The following is a 26,525-nucleotide window of genomic DNA, read 5'->3' on the forward strand; positions in this document are numbered from 1 at the left end:
TGGCCTACAAAGACCCATGCAGGACCCTGTTCTAAAATATAATGCTTTTGGTTAATACATGTGGTTCTTGGGGTACAAACCATACTGAAGGCTCAGAAATGTGGGGTAAATACTTTATTAACATTCAAGATTTCATTAGCATTGCTATATCTCAATTAAAAATCTACACGAGAATAACAACAATTAAATACAGGTTCACAGGATATTGTTGGCTGGAAAGTGAAGGCAAATGTAAGACAAAAATATACAAATATGAAATGATTAAACTACAAATTGTGAGGTCCCTTTGAAATGTGTAACACACCAGTTAATATATAGGGAGAAATGTGACCGTTGATACAAAGTATTTGTGCAGTTTTTGTTTTAGTTGCAATGTAAATGTAACACTTCAATCTAATAGTTACCACATGTATACTAACACTATTAAAAATTCAATGGCTAATAGTTGAATCATCTGATCTGAGAAGCCAAATGTGTATTATAAATCTGTGTGTTCGCCGAACACATTCCATCATTATTTCCTTTTATCAGCGAACTTGCGTTAAGGTAGAAATTATTACAATTAAACAGTTTATATTCACCTCATAAAATGCAGTGGTCAAAATGCCTATTTACCTATATGCCAGTGAAATATCTACTGTGTAAAATACAAAATTCGAAACCCTTGTAAGCCATATAAAACCTTTCTAGAGAATACCATGCAAATAGAAAAAGTCATTAGCTCCTTCATAATCTGTTAATACTTGTGGCAAAGGCATACGCAACATGAACTAGTTAGAATTACTAAAGAGAATGCGCAAAGGTTATACACCTTGTTACTTCAATTGACACACTTCACAGTTATCTGCCATAATTACTTACAATGGCAAGTGGTTAAGGGACATTATTAAAAAATAATTAAGACGACAAAACAAAGTAGATGTATATCAAACCCACAGGGTCCAAAACTTGAACTTTTCAATAGATTCCTGATTTATAGTCAGAAACATCACAGTATCACAGATATTGTTGAAAAGGCTGTCAGGAGGGAAAAGTAAACGCTTCATAAAGACTAATATATATATATATTTCTCTTTAACTGAGCTTGGCACTTAAAATATGTCAGATTCTAAATGTGTTTCTTCATTTTACCGTTAATGCGTCCTGTGGTGCCACAATAAACTGTTGAGAAGTGCAGTTGGTTGCACTAATTACAATAAAATGGAGATAAACTGTAGCAGCTATGCATTAGAGGCAAAATATGAACTAAAGGCTTCTGAATATGTTCATCAATTTGCTTTAGAGTAAATTCATTAATTGTGCAAGCACTAACGTTGGAAAAGAGGAATGTTAAGACAAAAAAGCAAAGACTTCAAACACTTCTGAAGCCCCCTACCTGCATACGGACATTGTGCAACACATTGGCGGTTTTATTGTCTGATCCCTTTAAAGACACCTCTCAAAAGTACCATTTTACAGCGCCTCATAGAAAAGGAACTAACGGCTATGGAGAGAAGAAAACTGGAGGAAAGGTAAAAGCAAGGACGAAGGAATCCCTCAGTCTTTTAACACAGGGACAAGTGCGACGTTCCAATGAACAAGGTTTGGTGCGACGTTCCCATTGCAAAACTTCATGAATAAGCAACTTCAGATCCGGAGTCACAAACGTCCCTGTCGAGTTACAATTAGATGTAATGAGTCGTTCCCATAACTGCCCCTGAAAGGGAACATAATCATTAGGGCTTAAATACTAATGCAATTATATACAATCTTCGGAATTTAGGCAGGTCCTCAAACTACTCCACACAACCAAAGCTGCCCACAAGGAGGCAGTGGTTTTCCCTTCTGCAAGTAATAAGGAAGACTAAACAAAAACACTGGAAAAAACATGGTCTGTTTTCAATTTGTTGCAAATCAGCAGTTCAGATGCCTTGTGCATGGTTCTAAGAGAGAAGAGCTGAGAGGCAGATGCCCCACTGTGTGCCAGCTTGTAGGATGTGGAATGCAGACTTTAGATGGGGCATATTAGTTACTGCATGCATTCAGGAAAGCCAAACACAGCAAGACTTCATAAAATCTTCCCGTCTGGAGAGAGAAGTGAATTTAAGTAAACAATATGAGAAAATAAAACGCTCACAAATTGAACTCAATTATAATCAAATTGAACCCAGGAATAAAAAGCACTGCAGACTTGAAGCAGCACCTTGTTTTTGTCAATTTGCCTCCTGCTATCAGCATCTTCTAGGTTACAACCTATCATGTCTCTAGACTTTGCTGCTGTAGGTCCTGCTTTTAACTTTTTTATTATCAGAAAGCACTGCAGACTTAAAGTGCTTCAACCTATCCAACACTAACACCACCCCAAATCACAAACCAACTTCCAGCACAGTTACATACTTCTAACAACTTCCAGACTCAGTGGGGGTTGGTCTCCTCAGCAGAGCAAACATGCCTATATATCCTGTCTAATCTCCGCAGACCTACACAAATCTTCTGGAGTTTCAAATGTTCCTCACCTCCAGCTGTCTGCCGTCCCGCTTCACTTGATGAGGATTCCAGGACGTCTTCCATCCTCTTCGCTGATGTTCCTGAAGTTATTCTCCGCTTCATCCACGGACCTAACAAAGCCAGACATTGAGACGAGCCCAAAACACACTTGACTAACAGACGGGAACGGCTGAATAAAGATGCTCACATTAAGAAGTCTTTGACGTCCTCGACCGTGAGCTCGCCTGTGGTGTCCAGAGTGATGTCAGCACTGCTGTTTGGAGAATCCAGGATGGGGGAGGACAAGGCATTCTGCATTTCCTCCAGGAACCCTAAAAGAATGACACCTCCACTATCACCAACAAATTTTCGTATCGGATTTGAGTGTAATTTGCTGATTGATGTTCAGGGGTATAAATTCAGGCAACGCGGCTATTGTGTGAAAATATTATTTAAACACGAAGTGATTTGTACGGTTACAAAAATCCTGCTGCATTTAACAGCAACTACATAAGCTATAATTTAGTCATCAAAAATCCTGTAAAACAATCTCAAACCAATGTTCAGCTAGGAATAGAAGGAATTTCCGCTCCTATTTATTTTCCATCTGTCAAGACTTTTAAATGCAGATTGTTACCTTCAGCCTCAACAGACTTGCTCTCGGCTTGTGTCTTATGAGTTCCATTAGCTTGCAGTGAGACTGTCGTGCTGGAAACAAATGCAGAGCATCACTCATTTTTCATGTGATCACTCACCCAAAAATGACCCCGTGAAAAACCACTTTAATCACTTCCATTACGTTTTGAAAAATAGATCCCGCTCAAATTAAACCAGTGAACTACATGTGCCTTTATGTACCTGTGTCCAGAGAGATCATGAGGTCGCTCCGTGTCCACTTGGCAGAGTGGCTCTGTGATCACACGAGCAGACAGTGAGAACCGCTCGTACTCCGAGGGTGAGATCAAGTAGAATCCTGAACACATCAGAGATAAGAGCTACAATGAATCGTACATTTACAAAACACTGATGCATAGACAATGACGTGCATTCCCTGGGAATCAAACCCACAACCTTGATATTGCAAATGCCATGCAACACCACTGAGAAACAAGCAAGCGTACTAACCTTGTCCAGTCTTTGCGAACACACAGGAGGCAATGCCACTTATGTCTTCTTTGCGGATGCAGTCATAACGTACTTGCGGTCTCAGTGCTGGAACACTAAACACGTGGATGTCACCAAGGTTGGTGAGGCACACTAGAGCATTCTCAGAGTAGTCCTCAGAGGCCACGCTGGTGAAGTTTGACAGAGCTACCTTCCGTACCCGACAGCCCTCGTGGGCGGTCAACTTAAACTTGGTCTTCGCACTAACCTTGGGTAACATGAAAACCTATGAAAAGCAACATCAACATGAGTAAATAATGACAGAATTTACTTTTTTAGTTGACAATGCTGTTGTAATCTAAATCTACTGCAAACGTTCGATTGCCCAACCTTAAACTGCTCCTCAGAAGCAATAAGAACTGAGTGGCTGCCCTGCATGTCTGGTGCTTTGGCCAGATCTCTGGAGACCTCGTACGGCTCCGGGAGAGGATTCCCTCTGCCGTCCAGTACGGCGATGGACACTACTGGAGCTCTGTGCATCAACTGGATCTCTTTTCCCAGCAGAGCCTCTACACACTGCTCGGAGAACTTCTCCTGAGAGGGAACGTCGAGAGCGTACGCGTACACAGAACCAGAGTTTGTGCCTGCCCACATAGTGGGACCATGATGCGTTCCTGAGGAACCGAAACAAAAATCTGGTCAGGGTAAGTTTTTTGTGTTTCTGATCAAGAGATGTTCATCCTAAGAGCATTACAGAAAAAGCGTGTGTGTGTGTGCGCATATATATTGATCCTATTCAGAAAAACTATGGGTATTTGAATGAGTGAAAAATTGTACATCAGTCAAACGCCTACAGTTTCTCAATTCTGATCGCAGGGTCTTCTAAAACCACATCCCATCCATGCACTTTGTTTACATTTTTTTTTTAGTTTTCCCTAGTCAGCATAGCCGTTTCAAACAACATTGAACTAACAATAACATAAACCACTCACATCCGTAACCGCAATGATATTTTTGCCCCTTTTATCGTGCAGCCTTTAAATATATTGCACTAATAAAACAACAAGACCGTGTTTAAAATTCTGTCCTGGAGAACGGCATCGCTCCAAAGATTCAATCAGCATTGTGCAAGAGACTGTTTGAGTTAAGAGGTCATAAACTTGCAAATGAAGAAAATGGGCTGTAGCTGCCTTGTGCTTATGTGGCGCTGACTATCCAGACATCATAATCTACAGCGACTGCGTAAATGACTTCCTTTAATAACACACAAACGTGAACCAGTGTGTTGATCAGGTTTGGCTGTATGGGGTATTCGAAGACAACCCACACATTTCACACAGAACAGACAAAACCACACAAGAGTAGTAGTGCTCTCTGAACTCAACGTCCTTCTAATGGAGTCTGATTCGAACTGAAAATAAAAAGCCTTGTGGGAATGAACTGCAACCAAGACTTGAGAACATTTGCAGCCCATTTAGTACCTTAACTGGGCGAAAAGCATATTTGATTAAAACAAGACAATGGTAAAGCTTTTACTGAAATCACCTTTTTCGACTAAAAAAAACAAAGAGAATGTTAAATAGCTTCAACTATTTCAGTTCACCCAAAAACGTAAAAATTCATCATTTACTCACCCTTAAGTTGTTCCAAACCTATAAAAATTGGTTTGTTCTGATTAACACGAAGATATTTGTAATAACGTTAGCAACTGACATTTCTGGGACATCATTGACTACCATAGTGTTCTGTTGAACAAAAAAATTCATTATTTTGAAGAATGTAGCTACCATTTTAATTTTGACCACAATGGTCGTCAATGATGTCCCAGAAATGTCAGTTGCAAATTCATCAAAATATCTTCCTTTGTGTTTCCTAGAGCTTTCTCTCTCTCTTACCGTCTCTGAGGAAGGTGTCAGCGAAACACAGACACCGGACCACTCCAGACAGTGAGTCATCTGCAGAGCGAGGCTCAATCCGTCTCTGCACCGGTGTCACTTCTGCATCCTGCTCCGCCAACTGAGCATTTGCTTCCTGCACCTGAAGAAACCAAGAATAAAATCTTACTTAAAGGTCCAGTTGAACGCGCAGTTTCTGGCAATCTCATTTATCTTGAGTACCTATATAGTAGCATTGCATACTTCGCATCTTCGAAGAGTATTTAGTTTAATCACATTTATAACGGATAGATATAGCTGTACGAATATTTCAGGAAAAATACGACCTCCTGGGGTAAGGAACTAACTCACGAGCACAATACATCATCGCATTGATTCACTATAAGTTTGTGTTGTTTATATTATGCACGCATGCGCCTATTGCCAACAAAACACAGACATGTGACTTAGTTTCACTTGCAGCGTGTGGCTTAAGTCTGGCATATTTTAGCACTGGGTCCGCTCCATCTATCAGTTTCAGACGATCTGCAAATCCAGCGTTATATCCATAGTTTATATAAAATCCATCACCGAAATGCCTCGAACAAACAATCACACCTCTTCTTGTATCGCAAGAGTAACAAGCTGCAGCTGCAGGCCCACAACGCAGCCAATCTTGATGGTAGGCGGGTCTTTCTATTGATCATTGGTTGACTCGTGGGCGGGCCATTTCATTCTCCTTGCCGTGGGCTTTTCCGCAGGGAACTGCCCAATAACGGACAAGAACTTTACGAAACCTATACGAACCTTGGGGGAGTGTATCGAGTACAGAAATACGGTTTAATTTGTCCATCTTGTTTACTGACAAGTTGACCATGTCAAGCATGAAAAGCCAGCACGTTTAACTTAGTTTCATGCATTCTGACTTCTTTACAATGTCTTACAACATGCTTGACATGGTTAACCTGTCGTGGCATTTCTATTCACGCGTTCAGAGTTCGTAATGGTTCCAGGACGTTTTTGTCGAACATGAAATTCCCTTACGTAACAACTTTTCATAGTCCCTTATTGGACAGTTCTCCCGGAAAAGCATGCCCACACATCAACCAGCGGGAGAAAGAGCATGCGCACACGTCATCTTGTGGGAGACAGACAGCCTATCAATGTGCTGCTTTCTCGAGGTTCAGCTGTTTGTGTTTGTTCACTGCATTTGGGTGATGGATGTTATATAACCTGTGGATATAACACTGGATTTGCAGATCGTTTGAAACTGATAGATGGATCAGTCCCAGCGTTAAAAGATGCTGGTCAACGCGCAAGCGGTCATATCTCTGTGTTTTGTTGACAATCGGCACGTACGTGTATTATGTAAACAACACAAACTTAAAGTGAATCAACAGTTATGCAGGAATAATGCGATGATGTATTGTGTGCTTGTGCTTTACTTCCGGCCCACTGCACGTGTTCAGGAGGTCTCATGTTTTCAGAAATAATCATACAGCTGTATCTGTCTTTTATAAATGTGATCAAACTAAAGACTGTACAAAGATACAAAGTATGCAATACTACTCTATAGGTACTTACAATTATTAAGAGTCTAGCAGACATTGTGCGTGTTACACATTACTTTAAAGGTAAGATTGCAATATACAGCTAAATCAAAATGACCAACACTCACTTTACTGGTGGGACTGGTTACCACAGCACGTTTTTTTCCCGACACTCTGCTCTTTCGGATTCTTCTGAAGGACTGGCGTAGAGATTTCTTCAAGGACTTTACTCGGGAGAGAGGGCCCTCCATAGCAAGAGAGTCATTGGGGTGGAGGGTGCACCTGCCGCAAAAAAAAAATCTTATTCAAATTACACAAAAGGCAGGTCTTTATAGAGAGTTGTCGATCTTAAGAACTTTAATGTATATGGGGATATTCAACTGGAGTTTTTCCAAAAGATGTGCACCAATACTGAAAATACATTCTCACTACTGCCACACAAATCATTACAATCACACACACAACAATATTAATAATTCTGCTTTAAAACTCCTGAACATATGATAAATGCTTCAATATACACGAAACTTCATTTCAAGACATTGTATTTATATAAACAAAATACGCAAATTGCATTTGATTCAAGTCTCTCATGAGGTTGTGCATTGTAATTGCTATCTACACAGCAACATCTCTTTGAAGTTGAAAGCAAGTAGCAAAGCAGTCTTTGATGGCCCCATGGGTTACCTCGCCAGCACTGAACTTCGCCGATGGTAGTCAAAGAGGCCAAAGCCATGACTGGTGCCAAAAGCAATGAGGTTCCACTCTGCATGCAGGGTTACCGCGGTAACGGATGCAGGGGGCATGCACTGCACCAGGTAGACCGGCTGGAATCCAGGAGCAAATACTACAGGGCCACTCTTAGGAGGCAAACGGTCATGACCCTTCCACGTAAAACCCTCACGGTCCTGGAGAAGGTCCACTGTTGCCACGTCAATCATGTGATCGGACTTCTCATCACTAAGAACCATCACTATGACCTGTGAGCAGAGCATAGGCTGTAATATTACTTAAAAAAAAATTCTAAGAGCACAGTGAGCTGCATCTCATTTTAGACAAACTCTAAGGAAGCGTCATCTGTGTCCAAGATGAATTTTCTGTCAATGCTATTCAAGACTGAACAAAAGGCTCAAATTTGTTTCATTAATATGGTTTTATTTCAGGTAGTACGCTGCACCCTAGAAGGTAGCAGTCTATGCAGAACTTGTGATTCAGAACAAAGACATTTGGATGCAAAATAAAAACTGGTGATCGTACCTGTCCAGCAGTACCGGCCACCACCAGTTTCCCACTGTATTTACAGAGGCTGATCTTCTGGATTCCCAATCTTGGATCATCACTGTATGGATCAAAACAGCCCACCTGGAATAAATTCAAAGCAAACATGAGGTGTAATTCTTTTAACATTACTTTTATCCAATTCAGCAGACTGCTTTATTCAAAGCAACTTACAAATGAAAAAGTCTCCTTCAAATAATTTAATCCTTTAAAACCCATTATTTTCAATTTCTTAATGCTGTAAATTACCATGAATGTAAATACATCTTTGCTTTTAGGAACCCTGAATATGCAAACTAGGCCACGCCTCCACTTAAACACCAGCTCAACAATATGATGTTCTCGGCCTACACATTGACATGACTAGTTACATCTTTATGACAGAAAACAGGATACGTTTCAAACTCGGTCTTTAGTAAACTGGAGATTTAACCTTTACTGTTCCACTACCCGGCTGTGGTACAATTACAATTCAAAATGAGACCTTAGCAATGTTAATCGGAGAAAGTACTCTGCAATGGTGTTGACTAAAGAATTTACACATGATATGTTCTTAAAGGGATAGTTCACCCAAAAAAAATGTATTCTGTCCTCATTTACACACACTCTTGTCATTTCAAAGCTGTATACATTTATTTTTTCTGCTTAACACACAGGATTTGCAAGAATGTCAGTAACCAAGCAGATCTCATCCAACATGGACACCTATAGTCTTTATTTACCCTAGTATGGCAATAAATGGGGGATGAAATCTGTTAAGTTACCAACATTCTTCCAAATATCTTCCTTTGCGTTCTGCAAAACAAAGAAAATTACGGAAACGATCTGAGGGTGATTTTTGTGTAAACTACCCCTTTAAGCATAATAAAACACCACACAGACATAAACAACACCAGAAGGGGTAAAAACCCACCTGCACAATCATCAGATAAACTGTAACCCTTTGAAAAAATAAAATACTTTTCTCATGCAAAATTCAAACATCAAGCGTCATGAGTGTGTAAAACCATAGTCACGATCATGCACATACAACACAACAGTGGACAATATAAGAGCCCATTTCCTTCCCCTTTAGACACCGATAAACATGCCACGACTGCTCCCGGCCAAACACAAGAACAAAGAAAAGACTGGAATGGCGTTCAGTTCTGGAAAAATCAGTAAAACAACAGCAATGCCATCCAGAGCAGAAATGTGCTCCATCTTCAGCAGATGCATGCAATGCATTTCATCCTTCAGACACACAGTCTGCTTTTAATTAAGGTGAAAAAGAAATTCAGTCCAGTGTGAATCACATATGCTCAAGCGGGCCACATGCCAGACTTCACTAGACGCTGAAGCAGGGGAAAAGGTGGATTGTTAGGAAAACAAAAAAGAATGCATTTCAAAACGAAGCGCTAAATCCGCACTGCTTCTGAAGGAGAAGCAATGCAAGAAAAACCACACTCGTAGTTTTCAGTTTTCTAACCTTTCTAAAAGGAGGCCAGTCTTCCTCCCCTGCTTGGGTCAGGCTGTCGTTGTGATCACAGTCAGTCTGAAAGATGTTTGCTGTGCTCAGTTTGTACAGAGGTTTGAGTGACACTCCAGACGCATCCCAGAAACGAACCGTGCCATCCTCATGACTACAACCAAAACAGCAAGACATTGTGACAACTGTTCCAGATAAACAGAACAATACCACTGAATGTTTTATCTTAATTCTATTAAACATTTAAGCAGCTGTTGAAATAAAATTCATGTTGGTTTGTAATGAGACATCGGAGCAGGGTAATAAAACAATCCCTCACCCAGTTAACAGCAGCTCTTTCTGCTTTGCATCAGGTGCTAAGTTTTTCCCTCCACATATTGGCCAGTTCTGTCAGAATAAAGAGAGAGAGCGTAAATCAGGATGGCCACTTCAATGGAAAAACATCTGGCAACCTTCAAATTCGGACGAAATGACATTAAATGGAAACTTTGATGTTGGTTCACATTTTATTGAGTGTTGTTAAATAAAATAATGTGCAAGAATTCACACCACTAGCTCATAACCTGTTAAACCATAAAATTCTAAATACAGTAAGAGCACGATGTCAATTCATTTATTTAAAAACAACCTCAAAAGCAAAGGGTGGCATTTTTAATGTTCTTGCAATGTTACACACAAAACAGATGTTAAACGTATATTGCATTTTCTGTTTCCTACTGAAATGGAAGAAAAGAAAAATATGCCAATAAGCAAACTATCAGTCTTTGTGTTGTCTTCATAACCTTATCTTATTTACAGCCGCAAGTTTTATAATAAAATGCAATTGGACTTAATTGAATTGCATTTACATATGCTACAAATACATTTTTGCAAATCAAGTCATTTTGTGTTGATTTTATGTTAAATAAAATGTTCAAACAGGGTTGAGTTGTCTTTAAAGGGATATTTACCCAAAAATGAAAATTCTGTCATCAATTACTCAGCTATTTCAAACCTGTATACATTTCTTTGTAATGTATAAACACAAAAGATATTTTGAAAAGATATAAACAATGTTTGGAAACAAAACTCTAAATTCTGGGGCACCATTGATTACTACAGTAGATTTACTCCTACTATGGAAGTCAATAGTGCCCCAGAACTGTCTGGTTACAGACAGTCTTCCATATATCTTTTTTGGGAACAGCAACATACCCTCAAGTTGTTTCAAGCCTTTGTTTGTAGTTTAAGGGACAGTCATTTACTCACATTTATAGAGATGTGTTCAGTTAAGGACAAACTGTGTTTATGATGTACATTTTACCTCATAGTTCTGCATGGGACACTGCTGTTGTCCAGCACTGATCACTCTCTCCCAAAACTTGGGCGGGACGTTTGAGATGTGATACGAGCAAGTAATGGCAGAAGAGTGCAGAGGAGCCAGATACGGAGCAGGGACAGTGGGCCAGCCAGCCATCTGAAGATCAATCACCACAAGCTCCTCTTCCAACAGAACCACAAGGGCTGAAGGGTCATCAAATTCTACTAGAGAGAAAAGTGCTTGTAACCACTGTCCACCCACAGAAACCAAGAAAACATTCCTCGAAACCAAGGATTTTCATTCCAGCGGGAGTCTGCCGCGCTTCACCGGATCTCGCTTACCATTATTGCTGTCTGTGGAGTGGATGGTGAAGAAGTCTATGACACGGGAGGTGAAGTCCAAAGTGACGTGGTTGCTGTCTTGAAGGACGGTTAAGCAGTGTCTGTCTCCATAGCTGGCCCTGGGCATCCCACCGCTGAACAGCACAAGAGGACCTCTGTAAAGGAAACAAAATATACTCAAACGGTGTCGAACAAGATTATGGAATTTTCCACACACACAACGCCACAAACCCTGACGGTGTTGTCCTCCACAGGATCTTGTTCACGGCTTTGCAGGGAAAGGGTCCTGAGAGAAAGAAAAAATAAAACGCAAATTGAGAAAGTACCAGAATACAGAAAACTTGGCAGAGAATAGTAAACATGGCAAGAGTAAAACTGGAGTTATAAATTGGGATAAAATCTGTAGATCATTTGTGTCAACAAACCATCAGCTAACAGTGAAAAGAGCATTTAAGGTTTAAAATCTATTTTAATAGGCCTGCAGAGAGATTTTCACAGCCTGTTGCAAAAATGGAGCTTTGGTATAGAACATAATTTCCTGACATTGTGCAAGTTCAGCAAACATTACAGCACGACCAGCCATCATTAATAATGCTACTGGCATAACAATATATCAAAAAGCAGACCAAATGTAGAATTAAAGTACTGTGAGGAAACCATGCAACCATAAGCAAAATACTGTGGTATACATCTAACAACCACCAAAGTGTGTGAGAGAGGTAAAAAGCAAGTAAAAAGTGTGGCATTTGCTATGGCTCACCATATAGTATGGTCGAAGAGACTGGGTCATGACTACAAGGATTGCTGCTGCTGACAGCCCACACCATGTATCCACCATCACTATGAGAACTGATAAAGTTGTTACCCGACCGTTCCCAGACCAAACTCTCCAGCTGCTACAAGAGTGACAGGTCCACACAATACACCCGGTCAAAAAACCAAACAAACACAAAGAGAGAAAACCAATGGGTTCAAGTTAAACCATCTGGACATTGAGCAGCTTTGTAATGTGATCTGAATCATGGACATTTCTGTCTGCTGAACACTTTTTAGTTAAACAATTTGACATTTATAGCTGGAGTCTTTTTAGATTTTGGCCTTTAAATAACATAAAACCAAAGACATCAAACAAACATGCGCACACATACCCACCCACCTGTTTTCCCAGGAAAAGGTTGTCTACATGTCGACTGTTAAGGTCCCAGAGCACAACCAGACCTCTGCTGTATCCAATAAGGATTTTATCTGAGTTTTTCAGATGTTCCTGCAGGGACTCTACAGGCCCCAATGACTTTCCACACTTGTACTCTTCTGGAACGCTGAAGAGGGGAATAACCAGACATGTGAATATCATTACAAAGACTTCATTTGTTTGACGAGAAAGAAAATGTAAAAGCACAGGATGACTTAAAAGAAAAAGGATGGAAAGATGAAAGCACTGGGGAACGTTTACTCTTTATAGTGCCAGTCTTCTGCACTTGTGTTTCAAACCAAACCAATTACACACTTTTCTGCTCCCAAAACGCAGAACACTGCTGATGTACAGAACATCTCAACATCAACTAAGAATTTCTAACATTTTGGAAAATCCTGCAGGTCTCAAGGATTGGCGGGTGCATAAGCTCTAAAGCTTTTAAGAAAAATGCATCAGAACATTTGGAAACAATTACATTTGATTAATGTTTTAAAAGACTGAGGCAGAGGAACAGAATGAAAACAAGCTCAATAAAACACGTATAAAAAGCAGTTTGAGCGCAAAAGTAATGCTGTCGAAGTTGACATGACATCACAGGATGACAAGTTTAAATTCAGTTTGAAAGCCAGACAAATGATGACCAATCAAAAGCCGCAGTCAGGGATTCCTCTGTGGCTGTGGCATGGATTCAAGAGCTGGAATGTGTATGGTACACCCACAGAGTTGGGATGAGATGCAACCATGAAGGGGGAGGGAAGATGCATGGAAAAGACGGACTGGAATAACCTTATGGGTGGCTTGGTTTCAAACAAGAAACTTTTGTCTTTTACAAACCCTTAAAGTTTTAATTGTTTGTGTTTGTGTTTCATGTTTGCTCCACAATCTACAACTGAAGAAATATTGTCAAGAGATTAAAGGAAGGGTTCACCCATTTCTCCCGGTTCACGTCATCATTTGATCACCTTCGAGTTGTTCCAAATCTGTATGAATGTTGTGATGAACACAGAGAAAGATATTTGAAAGAATGCTTGTAACCAACCAGTTCTTGGCTACCGTAGTAGGAAAAATTATATATAATTATTTTTTCCTGCTGAACACAAACAAAGATATTTTGAAGAACGTAGGACAGCAAACCGTTCTGGGGCACTTTTGACTACCATTGTCATTTTTCCTTCTATGGTAGTCAATGGGGTCCAAGAACTGTTTGGTTATAAGCACTCTTCCAAATATCTTTCTCTGTGTAAAACCAAACAAAGAAATGTTTACATGTTTGGAACAGAGCTTTGACAGAATTCTCATTTTTGGGTAATCCATCCCTTTATAACACGTCCTTCTAGATTTGTCACATCCCTCAGGGATAAACAAATCACAACAAAGTAGTTTTTTACAAATCTTATTGGTAATTCTGAATCCCATTGATATCCCATGAATAGTGCGCAACGCTAATATACTGCGTCTTAAACATCTCCTTGGATGGAGCTCAAGCTATTTGGCACTCTCTACAAAAGCATTTTGTTCAGTAGTTTCTCGGTTGACACATAGTTATTACCAGCGACTCAGATAGGACGCCCATTACCCAAAACTGTATCCAGTTAATGAGCAGTTCAAGGTCTCTCTCAGAGGCAGATGAGGTCCTCATTTAGCCACCCGGGTTATATCTGCAGCAAGCCACTTTGAAAGCTGTAATTTCTCTCACAGTTAAACAACATCTTTAAAGAGCGAGATGACTAGCAAGTGTGATTTCTTGCCCTGTAACGGGCATAAGTGCAGCACACCAGAAGAAAAGATTACTTCTTCACAACAAGCGTATTAAATCTTTAGAAATATTATTATAATGACTTCTGAATGTGTAATATAAGACAGCCTTAAGGTCTTATCAGATTCTTAAAACTAACAGATCCAAACTGCTGCGGTGTGAACTCAGTGACTTGTGTGTTAAACAGGAAATCTTAAGCCCCATGCAGCTTTGCTGACAGGGTAACAGACAGCCACAGCTGGGGGCAGGAATGGGCATTTAACCCTGAGCGAATCAGAGGGTATGGCATCTGTAGTGTCCAAGAGCCGGTCAACAAAAGCATAGAGCTAAATGCAAAAAAACGAAATAAAAGATCTTGGTGCAGCTTTATTAACCTCATGCACAGCCTTTCAGATGGGGGGGTGGGGTCCCCAAATTCTTATTTTATGAGGTAAGCACACAAGCTGTGGAAAATACTGAATAATTTTCCCATTAAAGAGATTCAGTCAAAAACCTCTGCAGAGGAATTACAAGGAAAATGAAAATGGTTTATTTACGGATACAGCAAGGAAACGTTCCCCTATAAATTAAAATCTACTCACCCACATTTCACCTAAAACATAAGATTAATGGCTGAAATTTCTGTCTGTTCCTCACACCAAGCTTTTGTACTTAACTTAACCTTCGATACATATCAGCAAAGAATAGAGTCCCTTCAGGTTATTTTTGATAACAACAAGTAAATTGTTAGCAAGTTAAAGGTATGTCTAGCCAGTATTATTTTGGGTTACCAGTAGAAGAACAGTTTCTTGGCTAAATACGACCCATTCAACAAATTGTTTTTTAATACAATTATTATACCATAGAATATAAATTAATATTAATTTAAATTAGAAATAGTTATATTATTAGCCCACTAGCCAGTCCGATCAACAAACACTTCGGGCCGGAACTTCGGGTCAGACGCTTGCATCCTATGAAACAGTCTATAGTAAGGAATTGTTTGTGAGTGTAAACAACGTTAATACGTAGATATGCATGTTGCAGGTTTGTAGTCATACATCCAACATTGTGACATCATAGTGACTGATGTCATAATGCAGCGATGAAAATGGAAGTCTCACCTCTGCATGATCTCATCCTGGAACAGTGACTTGTTCAACAATGTGAAGTTGGGCAACTCCAGGAAGTGCACCCCACCGCCTTCAGTGCCCAGAGCGAGAAGATCGCAACTCTGTTTTAACAGCATAACAGTCACACGAGTCACGCTGAAAAGAAAGAGAACTCATCAACGTCAACGCTTGGATAAAACAATCAAGTTTACCACCAAGCAAATCTGGGTAACAACAAGTAAAAAAATACGCAATTTAGTCGCTCTACATTATTGATCTCTTGTTCAAATGAAACACTTTAATGAATGGAAAGCTATGGCTGACCTGGTGCTCTCAATGCCTGGCCTGCCAGGCAAGATGAAGCTGTTGACCTCCACCAAATGAGAGCGATTTTCTTTCTGCACAATCTCCCACAGGTGAATGCTGTTATCATCCAGGAGAGAAAGTATCCTTCCCTGCTTATTCAAAACAAACCACACATCTTACAAGTCACAAGTTATGAGGCATGTAATGCAACAGAAGGTTTGCAGTACCTGTCCATGAAGGAAGTGTATCTGTGTGACTGCAGCTGTGTCTTTATGAAGTCCAGTAATCTCCACTCCAGGGGCACCATATCTAAACAATGCAGTCAAGGAACATAGCAGTTTTGCATATCTGTTCTGGAAACAGATTTACTCATGAGTCAAAACTTGGAACAGTTCATTCAAAAATGTACCATCATGATTAAAGCTGAATGTAGTACAATTTCAACAAAGAGAGAAAAAGGGGACCATGGACAGCTGTGGCTATCATTTACTTTCACCGTATGTGCAAAAAGCCTCTTGAACATCTCCTTTTTTTGTTTAAAAGAGTCATATTTTTAGGGTGATATGGAGAGTAAATAAGTAAATTGTACGTGTCTAATACATGCATGGACAACTTATAACACCCCAAAGACACATAAAATCATGTATTCACACCATATGACCCCTTTAAGCAACGAGAACGAGTCGGTGCGATGGTGGAAAAGAGCTCATAGTTTCTTTGTAAATTTAAGCAGGCCTGGTACTAGGCAGAAAAATGATATATAATTTTCCAATAATATACTCCTAGTTCTTTGCATGCATAAGTGTCAAATTTTTCTGTGAATAATTTGACAGATTTATAACACTTTTTTTATTGTCAGAAGGACATTTTTGCAGGGGCCCCAAGTAAAATCTCAGGGGGCAGTACCTCCCTAGACCCGGCCCTGAATTCAAGCCAAATTACATGTGGTGAAAACACAGCATGTCAAAAACCAACACCGTGTAAAGACCTTAACCTGCAAAATAAATTGCACTAATGGAAGTGAGACAGCAAAGTAATTACAACCATATTATGCGCATTATATACACGCCACAGATCTAAACATTGAGAAACCAGCAGAAATAAAATCAAAACAAACTAGCTCACATGGAGCCCAGGCCAATCAGATCCCAAACGGCTCCAAAAATCAAAAAAAAAAATTCATCTCTTTTTGGTTTGACAAGTCGGCAGATCCAGACAAGATTTTTGTTTAACAGACTTTTGCTCAAACGGTCTCTGGATGGCTATTGTAGTCTGTTTTTCATAAAAAAAAAACTGTGCAGCCTTCCAACCTCATAACAAAAGGGTGGATATCTAGGTCAAATCTAATCCACGTAAAATGATCCAAACTCTGGAGAGAGAAGAAGACATCAGAGTATCTGAATCCAGTTACAGACTTTGTGAACGAGAACAGCTCTTTAAATTTGGATTAGAAAAAATAATCATGCATGCGTTTTAAATTCACATTCATGCATTTGGCACAAGCTTTTACCGTAAACACCCATGTGCTTCTAAGGAACTGAAGCAATGACCTCGGTGCTGCAAACGGCACTTAAACAAGAACAGCATACTTTCACATCAGCAAAAGGGCATTTTACAAAAACCTTGGTACTACGTGCATCATTTCGTTCTCAAGACAGCCCATTTCCCTCTGCAAACTTGTGACAAAGTCTAGGTGCATCCGATTGAGATTAATGAGAAGAGCATGTCACGGCGTGAACCGGAGCACAGAACAAAGTGAGCTCGGCCGAGTTCAGAACAAAAGCCGAGACTGTGTGGCACAGTCTCACGTCACCCCTTACTCACAGAGAGCCACTTCAGATAGTCTCATCAAGCCTCAAATGTCTTACACAACCAAGCTCTCAAACCTCTGACGAACTGCCCCATTCTGAAGCCCCATTGGTTGCCATGGCAGCACTTCTATTATGGCACACGGGAACAGACATACTGTAGTTTGCTTTCCGCAGAGGGTGCTCATACGTCCCAAAAACACTATGCAACAAAAAGGATCAAAGCTGGGAAACATGTAGCATTCAATAAATCCTGCTTCCTTGTAAAACTAAAACCTTCTCACTTTCATTTCTGCATTTTATATAAAACAACTTCAAAGTACATGCACATTTGACCAGGATCGGTGTTGTCAGAACCATGTTTTCTACCACGTGAGCCACAGGAAAACTGGTCCACAACCATCCCTTATGTAGCATTACGTCATCCATCTACACAATAGCAGATGGAAAGACACTGAGAAAGGAGTGGTAGATTTCAAAAGAAACAGACACACGGTGAGGAAAGAGTAAAACTACTACAGACATAAGAGGGACCAAGAATAAAGAAGGGAAAGGTGTCTGAAGCATGCTGGGAGTAAGGGGCCTCTGTGTCGAGTGTGGGAATTAAACAGAGAAGAAACATCTGCAGGATTCTCTCACACTATACACATTACTCCACACATCATTAAGATTAACACAGAGGCCTGTAATTTTCCCCTTCAACATCGTTCATATACAAAGAACAAGGTCCTCCCCTGAATTCTCTTTTCTGGGCCAACCAGTCCACATCAGTGCATTTTGGATGGCTCAGAGAGATTACAAACCGCAAGATGTTGGGCAAAGTATAGTTTAGGCCTGTTAACAGAGAGAGCGTCAACTACTGTATCTGTAGATGCTAATGAACATATCACAACCCATTTGAGATCGTTGGCGTATACATCTCAGTTGTCACCCTCATGTTTAAATGAGATCGACCATCCAGGATGAGAGATCTTGACATCATCACTCATGACGTCTCTCAGAAACACCCAGAATCCTGCCCGCAGCTTCCTCAGCTACATGCATCACAAGAATACTAAAGATCAGCTAGACTTAACAAGAGACTCAAAACAACACCTGATGTTCCCAGGACACACCAAAGTACATGAATACAGGTTACAAGTCTGAACTACTTTCTACAATCTTTAAAAATGTAAGTAATCCAAACAGTATTAGATCCCAATCTGTAATAGATTTAAATGAAGTTGATCAATGTTAAGGCCAAAAACAAACAGAACCCAGCCAAAGCAAATCCAAAGACTTTCCTTTAATAAGTTCAAATCAAAGAGTACCTAATAAACATTGAATCGGAGCAAAAAGTGTGTATATTAATTGCCTGGCATTGTTATATTTTTATTTTAAGTGCATTTATTGATTCATTTAACAGATTGCATCTCCTAAAGTTACCGCCACGGTTATGAAACCATCAGAACTCTCTAAACTGGACCACAGACTCCGCTCAAGTCGCAAGCCAAACACGCCCTCCTATACTGGTCCTCTCTTCACATACTCCCAACAATGCTCAACAATTACTCATTCAAGCGCTAACAGTTAGTAAGAGATAATGCAATTTCACGGTCTGAATAGTGACAAACAGCAGACGCTGTGTCCGAAGTCTAATGCAGTAAACATACGTTGTCCTATATTAAAGAGACAAATTAAGAAAAGGCCAATTCCGTGAAAATGTCAGCCTTACCATGAAAATAAAGTTACCTATACTTACAGCACAGCTTTCAACATCGTGATGTCTCTCTTCAAGTTTTTAAAGCATTGATTTCATTCTTCGCGAAGTTCACAAATTTTTCATAACCTGTTCTTACTTTAGGTCGTCAAACACTGAAATATTCTAAACTAACTAAAAGTACCTATGGAGGAAAATCCCTTTCCAGAAACAAACTATTGCCAAAAAGTAAAAAGGGGTGTCTAAAGTGACACTAATGAGTGATTCCTGTTGCATCAGTCATTGCAAAACAGACTAAAATATTACTTTTCTGTAAATAAAAAGTCCATACTATTAAATGATTTGTATAAATTCTCTTTGGACCAAAACCTTAGAAACAGTGGGCCATCCTTCAGACAAAACGTACAAGACATCACCTCCCCCAGCCTTTTGTCTGCACGACAATGGAATTTATTTAGCTGTTTGTTTCGTGTGTGCATCTGTAAAACAGCACAGTCATTGTGACACTCGCAGCAATGTAACAAAATTAACCAGTGTCTCTCCCTCCCAAAAAAAAATCCCATCGCAATTGTATTTTTCATAACTTTTGTCCTGTGACTTAATGCGAGATATCATCCAGAAATGTACCCAAAAAGTTTATAAATATGAGAGTTGGATATCTATTCCTAACTACGATTTTGCAGGAATTTTTACCCGAATTATGAATTCAGGTGATAAATCATGCGCTTGTCCTCCCCTATATGTTTCTTCCCCCCTTACACTTTTACTGCATTAACCCATTTAAAAAAGTGCCAACACGGTTTGACATACAGCAGCTCCTGCTGAACTTTGGCCTGAAAAACACTTCCAAAAACAAAGTTTTAGTAACAAAAGAACACTCAGTGAACTTTGAGTTACCCATGTAGCGCATGGCCATTTTCAGTTCATGTCACAACATATTAGCCTGACTACTGCGGTTACTTCATCGGTTTGCTCATCTTTAAGCCAAGCATAAGAACGCATAACCAAACTCTTTCCCATCGAGCAATGCGTTTGCTTTAAAGCCCTGAAGTGTGTTAGAAAACACAGAAGTGACAACAGGGGGGAAGGGGACTGATTTGAGCCTCACTGTGTGCGTCCATGAGGCACACAACAGAATACTAATGACTTATGAGAGTAAAGCTATGCAAAAGGACATCCATAGACATTTACACTTCCTTCAGCAGCACTGTCAGAATAAAACGACTCTTATCGCATTTATGAAATGAACCCGCAAAGGCATTCGATTGTTTCCTCAGCTGTGTTCAATCTGAAGACGGGACACCACCGTGTGGAAACATGAAACAGTCTAGGAACAGAGTATGAGGCGCTCATGAGGAAGCTTGCCAAACTACATTTTGATAAGGCTGTGCATCCAGACCAGACAAATATTTGGGATTTAGCAGTTGCATAGTTCTGACTCCTCCGCTCAAGGCAGATCGGAGATGACTCACTGACAACGGATGATACTGATGCACCTGACTGTTATGAAAACCAATGACAGAAAAAGATGACAGTGGCTTTTTAACATACTAGAAAGAATCAGACATTATGAATAACAAGAAAAATTATGTATGCAAGTGTTGATGGAAGCTATGCCGAGAACGATTACATCGGCTTTAGCCTCTGTGATAATAAAATCTGAAAATAACTACTCTTTGAAGTCTCGGTACAAAGCTTACTGCCATAATTAACATGGTGGATGAGCAACTTCAGACACTAATGCCTTTGAAGAAGATAGAAAATGTATTAAAGGGACATTTCATTAAAAAGATGTCATCATTTATGAGCGTTCACATCGTTTTAAACCCAGATTACTTTTTCTTTAGAACACAAGTTACATTACTTGAAGTGAAGGAATTTCTGAGTGAACGGCAGTACATTACAGCTCCTTTTAATACCTTATAATGTTTTATAACAATCCAGTTTTACATTTTCTGTATCGATGTTAAAGGACCAGTTTACCCAAAAAAGAAAATTTTGTCATCATTTACTCACCCTTGAATTGTTGCCAATCCTTATAAATGTCTTTGTTTTGATGAACACAGAGAAAGATATTTGGAAGAATGCTTGTAACCAAACAGTTCAGGGGCACCATTGACCAATATAGTAGGAAAATTGCTTTATAAAATTCTGTTCTTCTGTTGAACACAAAAGATGATATTTTGAAGAATGTAGGAAAGCAAACAGTTCTGAGGGTACTTTAGACTACTACTGTAATTTTTTTCTATTTTCAATATCCGTCTCCATGTTCAGCAAAACAAAAGACTATACAGCGGTGCTGTAGTACTCTGCTGTACCGTCTCATTTGGAATCGAACTGCTTTGGGCTTTCGAGTCCAGATCGAGTCTAATCGGTCTCGACTATTCCTGGTCATGGACTCGACAAAGGTGGACTTAATTACAGCCCTGCTATACAGGTTTGGAACAACTTGAGGCTGAGTAAAGGCTGAGGATGACAGCATTTTCATTCTTTTGGGAGAACTGTCCCTTTAACATAACCCAAAAGTGCTGCACAAAGGATGACAAGCGAGAATGACATGACCACATTTGTTCTATTGTTTACAACACTGTCAGCATGAATCTGACAATACAAAAAGCATCATGAACAGGGGACCCGAAATGATGACCCAAAAATCCGAGTAGCCTGACCTCATTAATACTATTATAATGAGATTGGTTAATAACTGCACTGTCAGTCACAGGACCTTGATACTAAAATTTGCAGCACATCCTGATCACCAGACTTCTCCAATGGTGGCCCTGGAAACCATTTCTAAAGATTTATTTGAGACCGGGCCCAGCAACAAAAGCCCTGAAGAATGTGCCATTACTGCAGAGGCTGAACTCAGGGCACTGACACATACATTCTTTTAAGGAGTGAACCCAACACTTCCAACAGCTTGTCTGTCCCAGCAGTCTCGTTACTTTCCACCCTGCCTTGCTAAAAACCCTCATCTGTCCTCCCCTTCAGCTTTAAAATATGGTCCCCGACACTGTGCCTGAATTTGCGGTGGCTACAGAGATAAATGTATGATCAGACGAGCTAACATTACTTGAATGTTCACTAATCCGAGGCCAAGAAACAAAACAAAATAAAACAACCATTTTATTTACACACTCGGGTCTTTAAATTATTTATTACTCACCAAAATGACGTTATAGTTAAGACCTCCCGGCGTCTTCGGAACGCAAATAAAGATATTTTAGGTCAAATGCGTGAGATTTCCAAGCCTCCTCATAGACATCATGGTTATAGTTGTTGTCAAGGTCCAGAAAAGTACAAAAGACATTGTTAAATTGGTCCATCCAATGATGTCTCAACAGAATTTTTTGAAGCGACGAGAATACTTAATACTTAAACAAAAATAACAACTTTATTTGATATATTTGAAACTGAATGCGCATGGGTCGAAGAAGTGCTCTCGTGAACGCGCACCATAGACTGACAAGACGAAAGGAGAGCTTCCTTGCAAGGCAGAGGAGAATATATCGATCAAAGTCATTGTTTGGGTTTGTTTCTCGTCGCTTCAAAAAAATTCAATTGAGCCACTATGAACGGATGGACCAATTAAACAATGTCTTTACTACTTTAGAAAAGCACGAAGGTACAATTTCTCAAAACGTCTTCATTTGTGTTCCACAGAAGAAAGACTTCAATGACATGAGGGTAAATAAATGATAGTATACATATTTTTGGGGTGAGCCCTTTAAGCTCAACGTTTGTTGGGCCATAATGTCACTGACCAGGGGGGTATTTTAACGCTGGGGGAAAAAGGAACATGCTTTTTAAAACAACTACAAAGACGTCGATACTATGATACCGGCCTTGTCACAGAATAAACAAACCCATCAGAGGTTATGTCAACACATGAACTAGACAAACTATGATGACAGCACCCTTGACCAACGATGTGCTTCAGACTGGGCCGCTCCCTCTCAGAGAACTGCTGAATGACAACAGGATAACCAGGTCTGCAGAGTCAAGCGGATCACAGCACTCCAGCCTTTGATGTGCAAACCACACATCTGGAGCTGGAACCAATCCAGATAAAATGGAAGTTTACCAAACAACCAACAGCGTTATTCCAATGTTGTGATAAAACCTCTTAATCAAATCACTCACAAGGAAGAGAGGAAATACATGATAACCATATATTGAATATGATATTGAAACATTTATTTTTTTGTCCGTTTTTGTCATCCAAACAGAATGCGGTTATCAATTAAGCCAGTGTTTACTCACAACCTTGAAAGTGAGTCTGGGGCGAATGTTTGCGATCTACAGTTCTCCACTGCTTATTGAATTCAGAGAGTATAAAAGGTGAATCTACGCAGTCCGAGCAACAGAGATTTCCGTTTTTAAAACCACGTGTGATCATTTATGACCACGACTACACTAATAACACGATTTATTAGAATCTTCCACATTTAAAGAATGCAGCAAAAACTAAAAAGCAGTCTAGACATACCGCATGTAAAATTGCGCAATTTCTTTTTGAAACTCAAACTAACAAACTGACATAAAACCTTAGTCAATTACGTTCTCTTGTTAAAACAAACTTTCCATGAGCGAACGTCTACAAGTCTCGCAAAGAGAATCCTGAACGGCTGAAAAAGTGCTAGCGACGCTTTATTCCCATTATTCAAAATAGTTTCAAGGAGAATAGAGTCAGACTGGGTTAACCGTTCTCTCAAACTGTCATCACTCCCTCTTCATCAACCCTTCCTGAGCCAAACCTCTCATTACTCCACCTCAGAACACCCCCTGCCTTTACACCCAACCAGTCTCTGTCCTCGCTCCATCATGAGTATACTTGTCTGATGGATGAGGCATTAGCTCCAATGTGCTGACAGATATTCACTCAGATGTAGTGAGTGGCAAGTTGTCACACCAGACCTATACCATTCCCCCCTCCCCTCCGAGTGAGTCGAGGCAAGCGGCTCTCAGCTGGGCTGTGCCTGACACCACCAGCCTCCTAAGACCAGCCCTGACCAACGCTCAAAGACCAATACTGTACAGCACAAGCATGCTTAAATCTCAGCCTCTCTGGAAAAGAGGAAACAAGGATGGAAAACATCCAACATTCTTTAACATGCTATTCTGACCCGTCTGACTCATCCAGTGTCAGAAGACTAGATAACAACCGCTCACCAAGGGAATCTACGTGTGATGATTATCCTCTTAAACATTCCTTTTACCTGCTGGACCAAAACATTTCGGCCTGGACAGTGTCCCCTATATGAAAATATGACAAGGCCAAAAGTCAAAGATAGTATTTTCTAAAGTGGCAAGGTACAACGTAGAATAACAATAGCAGAAAATGTACCGAGTAACAGTTTGTACAAAGGCGGATAGCTCCTTGTCCGCCTCAGTTGAATAAGAGGGTTTCAACACAAGCCATACATCCACAGTAATGAAATAAATTATGAAGCATAAGTAGGACATTATCTCTCACCTCATTGCATCATTTTTCTAAACAGAAGTGATTTTCCTCAGGAATTTAGTTGAGAAAACAACCAAAGAGAAAACATTAAATAAAACTTGTCACTGCATATTCCAGACTTTGGAGCAATAATAATGATAAGTTATGCTCTCACAAAAGGATACATTTTGATGGCTCCCGATTTAGTTCCAATGGCCATAATCCGCAGTTTCGGATCATAAGCCAGGGCGCTTGGCTGGTTTGGGAATCCATGTTCAACGGTCTGAATAAGAAAGGAAAAGAAGCAACATTTACTACCTGAAAAAAACACAATGTTCATCGGATCAATCAATCCAAACGAACACTATAAAACACGTAATCGACCTCTAATATGACCTGATGATACATCTAACAATGCAGTATGAGACCGTTGTGACAGGAAGGGGATGTCCTTGTTTTAGCAACAAAAAAAACACACACAACCACAAACAGTAAGGAAATCTAGTAGACGTGACTGAGAATGTCAAATTAATTTCCACACATGTAATCAGAAAGGATTTAAGTCACTTTAAATTGACACTCAAGATTGTGCATAATTCAACTCAATGGATCTTGAAGTTGGCCAAAGGGTGCAGCTCACGTTTCACAGGCTGACAAAGTGTGACATGATAAATAACAGGACCGTCCTGTGACACGGTGTCAAAGCGCTTTATCATGACCACATCGCTGCCCTTTTCTCTTTAAACCATCATCTGAAATGACCATCGTGTTGTAGTCTCTATAGCAAATGCTCACGAATGAGACTCTTTTTACAATATGTGAGCCATATCTCATTTCCTACGTGCTGTCCAGATAAAGAGGGGTAAAACGAGGGGAGCAGGAGCTGAAAGCGGAGGAGCTGAAACATGTTCGTTTAAAGAGTAGCCTCGTTGTGCTGGAGAGATCCATACCCAACAATCATTGCTGCCTCCGGCACCACTCAACGGCGCACATTTCCTACCAAGCTTCTGCTATTCGTGGCGAATGCTACTTGTGCAAAGGGAAGGACATATTTTTAAAGAGAGTGCAATAAAGTGAACCTCGCGATTGAAGTGAAAACTTTGAGGTCAAAAGACAACGCCATCCGACGAGCACCATTGCATTGATGAACATGCGTATCACGCGCAACTATTACAAACTATTTCATCAATACACGAAAGACCGAAGCACTGATTCCTTCAAACAACTTTAAAGCGCTTCTTTTGGCACATCCGGCGTGATGTTTGCTAAACGCTGCTTGGTTATCGTTTGCTAATTGAGAGCATCGTCTGCGCAGTTAATTTACATTCATAAATCCACAAAATACGAACGCGTGGATTACACGCGACTTTAAATGCAACCCGAAACAGCACGCACGTCCGAGAGAGCAAGAGAAGTCCCAAAAACGCCGCACATCCCACATACCTTATTAAACGCAAACAGATCCTGCTTGATTTTTTCACGATGAGGGTCGTTTCCCTGCCGTCTGAACCTAAACTTCATCATCCTGATGCCGTATCAGAGATGCAACGCAGCCCGCGCCGTTTTAGATCGATGTAAATTCCGTTAGGTTTGTATCGGCGCAGAGAAACAACGTGATCCTTCATGCAAGCTCCAGTTTTTCGTATCCACTCCGCACGCCGTGCAAGTTTGCAGCTCCGTGTTTATGCAGTTTGACCACAGGGCAAGTTCACAGGAACCACGTCTTACGAGGGCCAATCAGAGAGCAAGAATCTGTGACCAATTCAGCAAACCACGCCCCCTGGCACGATGCGTTTGGAAAACTCGGGCTGGAGTTTTGACGGATTGGGTTTATTTTCATACTGGC

At 40.2% G+C, this 26,525-nt stretch overlaps 1 protein-coding gene across 6 annotated transcripts; it reads right to left on the reverse strand.

Moving 5' to 3' along the window:
* Window positions 1–98: 98 nt before the first annotated feature.
* On the reverse strand, window positions 99–26,339 carry llgl1 (LLGL scribble cell polarity complex component 1). Of its 6 annotated transcripts, none has more exons than XM_079455889.1 (23): window positions 26,123–26,339; window positions 24,865–24,962; window positions 15,957–16,038; window positions 15,748–15,878; window positions 15,436–15,579; window positions 12,538–12,700; window positions 12,142–12,277; window positions 11,613–11,667; window positions 11,382–11,536; window positions 11,044–11,264; window positions 10,060–10,127; window positions 9,741–9,894; window positions 8,252–8,356; window positions 7,682–7,974; window positions 7,123–7,276; window positions 5,466–5,607; window positions 3,961–4,244; window positions 3,592–3,856; window positions 3,325–3,439; window positions 3,104–3,174; window positions 2,675–2,798; window positions 2,496–2,597; window positions 99–1,696 (listed from the first exon to the last, which is right to left on the reverse strand). In XM_079455889.1, the coding sequence occupies exons 1-22, from the start codon at window positions 26,201–26,203 to the stop codon at window positions 2,519–2,521; spliced, it is 3,120 nt and encodes a 1,039-aa protein (XP_079312015.1). In that variant the 5' UTR covers window positions 26,204–26,339; the 3' UTR covers window positions 99–1,696; window positions 2,496–2,518. The 6 variants fall into 6 exon arrangements, with proteins under 6 accessions (XP_079312015.1, XP_079312014.1, XP_079312017.1 ...); XM_079455888.1 differs by having other exon boundaries at window positions 11,044–11,261; window positions 26,123–26,336; XM_079455890.1 differs by having other exon boundaries at window positions 100–2,064; window positions 11,044–11,261.
* Between the last annotated feature and the right edge of the window lie 186 nt (window positions 26,340–26,525).

Source organism: Barbatula barbatula, assembly GCF_947034865.1.
Source record: "Barbatula barbatula genome assembly, chromosome: 5".
In the NCBI taxonomy this organism is placed as follows: Eukaryota; Metazoa; Chordata; class Actinopteri; order Cypriniformes; family Nemacheilidae; genus Barbatula; species Barbatula barbatula.

Excerpts from the sequence above, each read along its gene's own strand:
- llgl1 (XM_079455889.1), bottom strand. The coding sequence starts at position 26,203 with ATGATGAAGTTTAGGTTCAGACGGCAGGGAAACGACCCTCATCGTGAA. Across the intron at positions 12,701-15,435 it reads CAGGATGAGATCATGCAGAG|CGTTCCAGAAGAGTACAAGT; the intron begins GTGAGACTTCCA and ends TCCCCTCTTCAG. Across the intron at positions 11,265-11,381 it reads CTCCACAGACAGCAATAATG|TAGAATTTGATGACCCTTCA; the intron begins GTAAGCGAGATC and ends TTTTCTCTCTAG.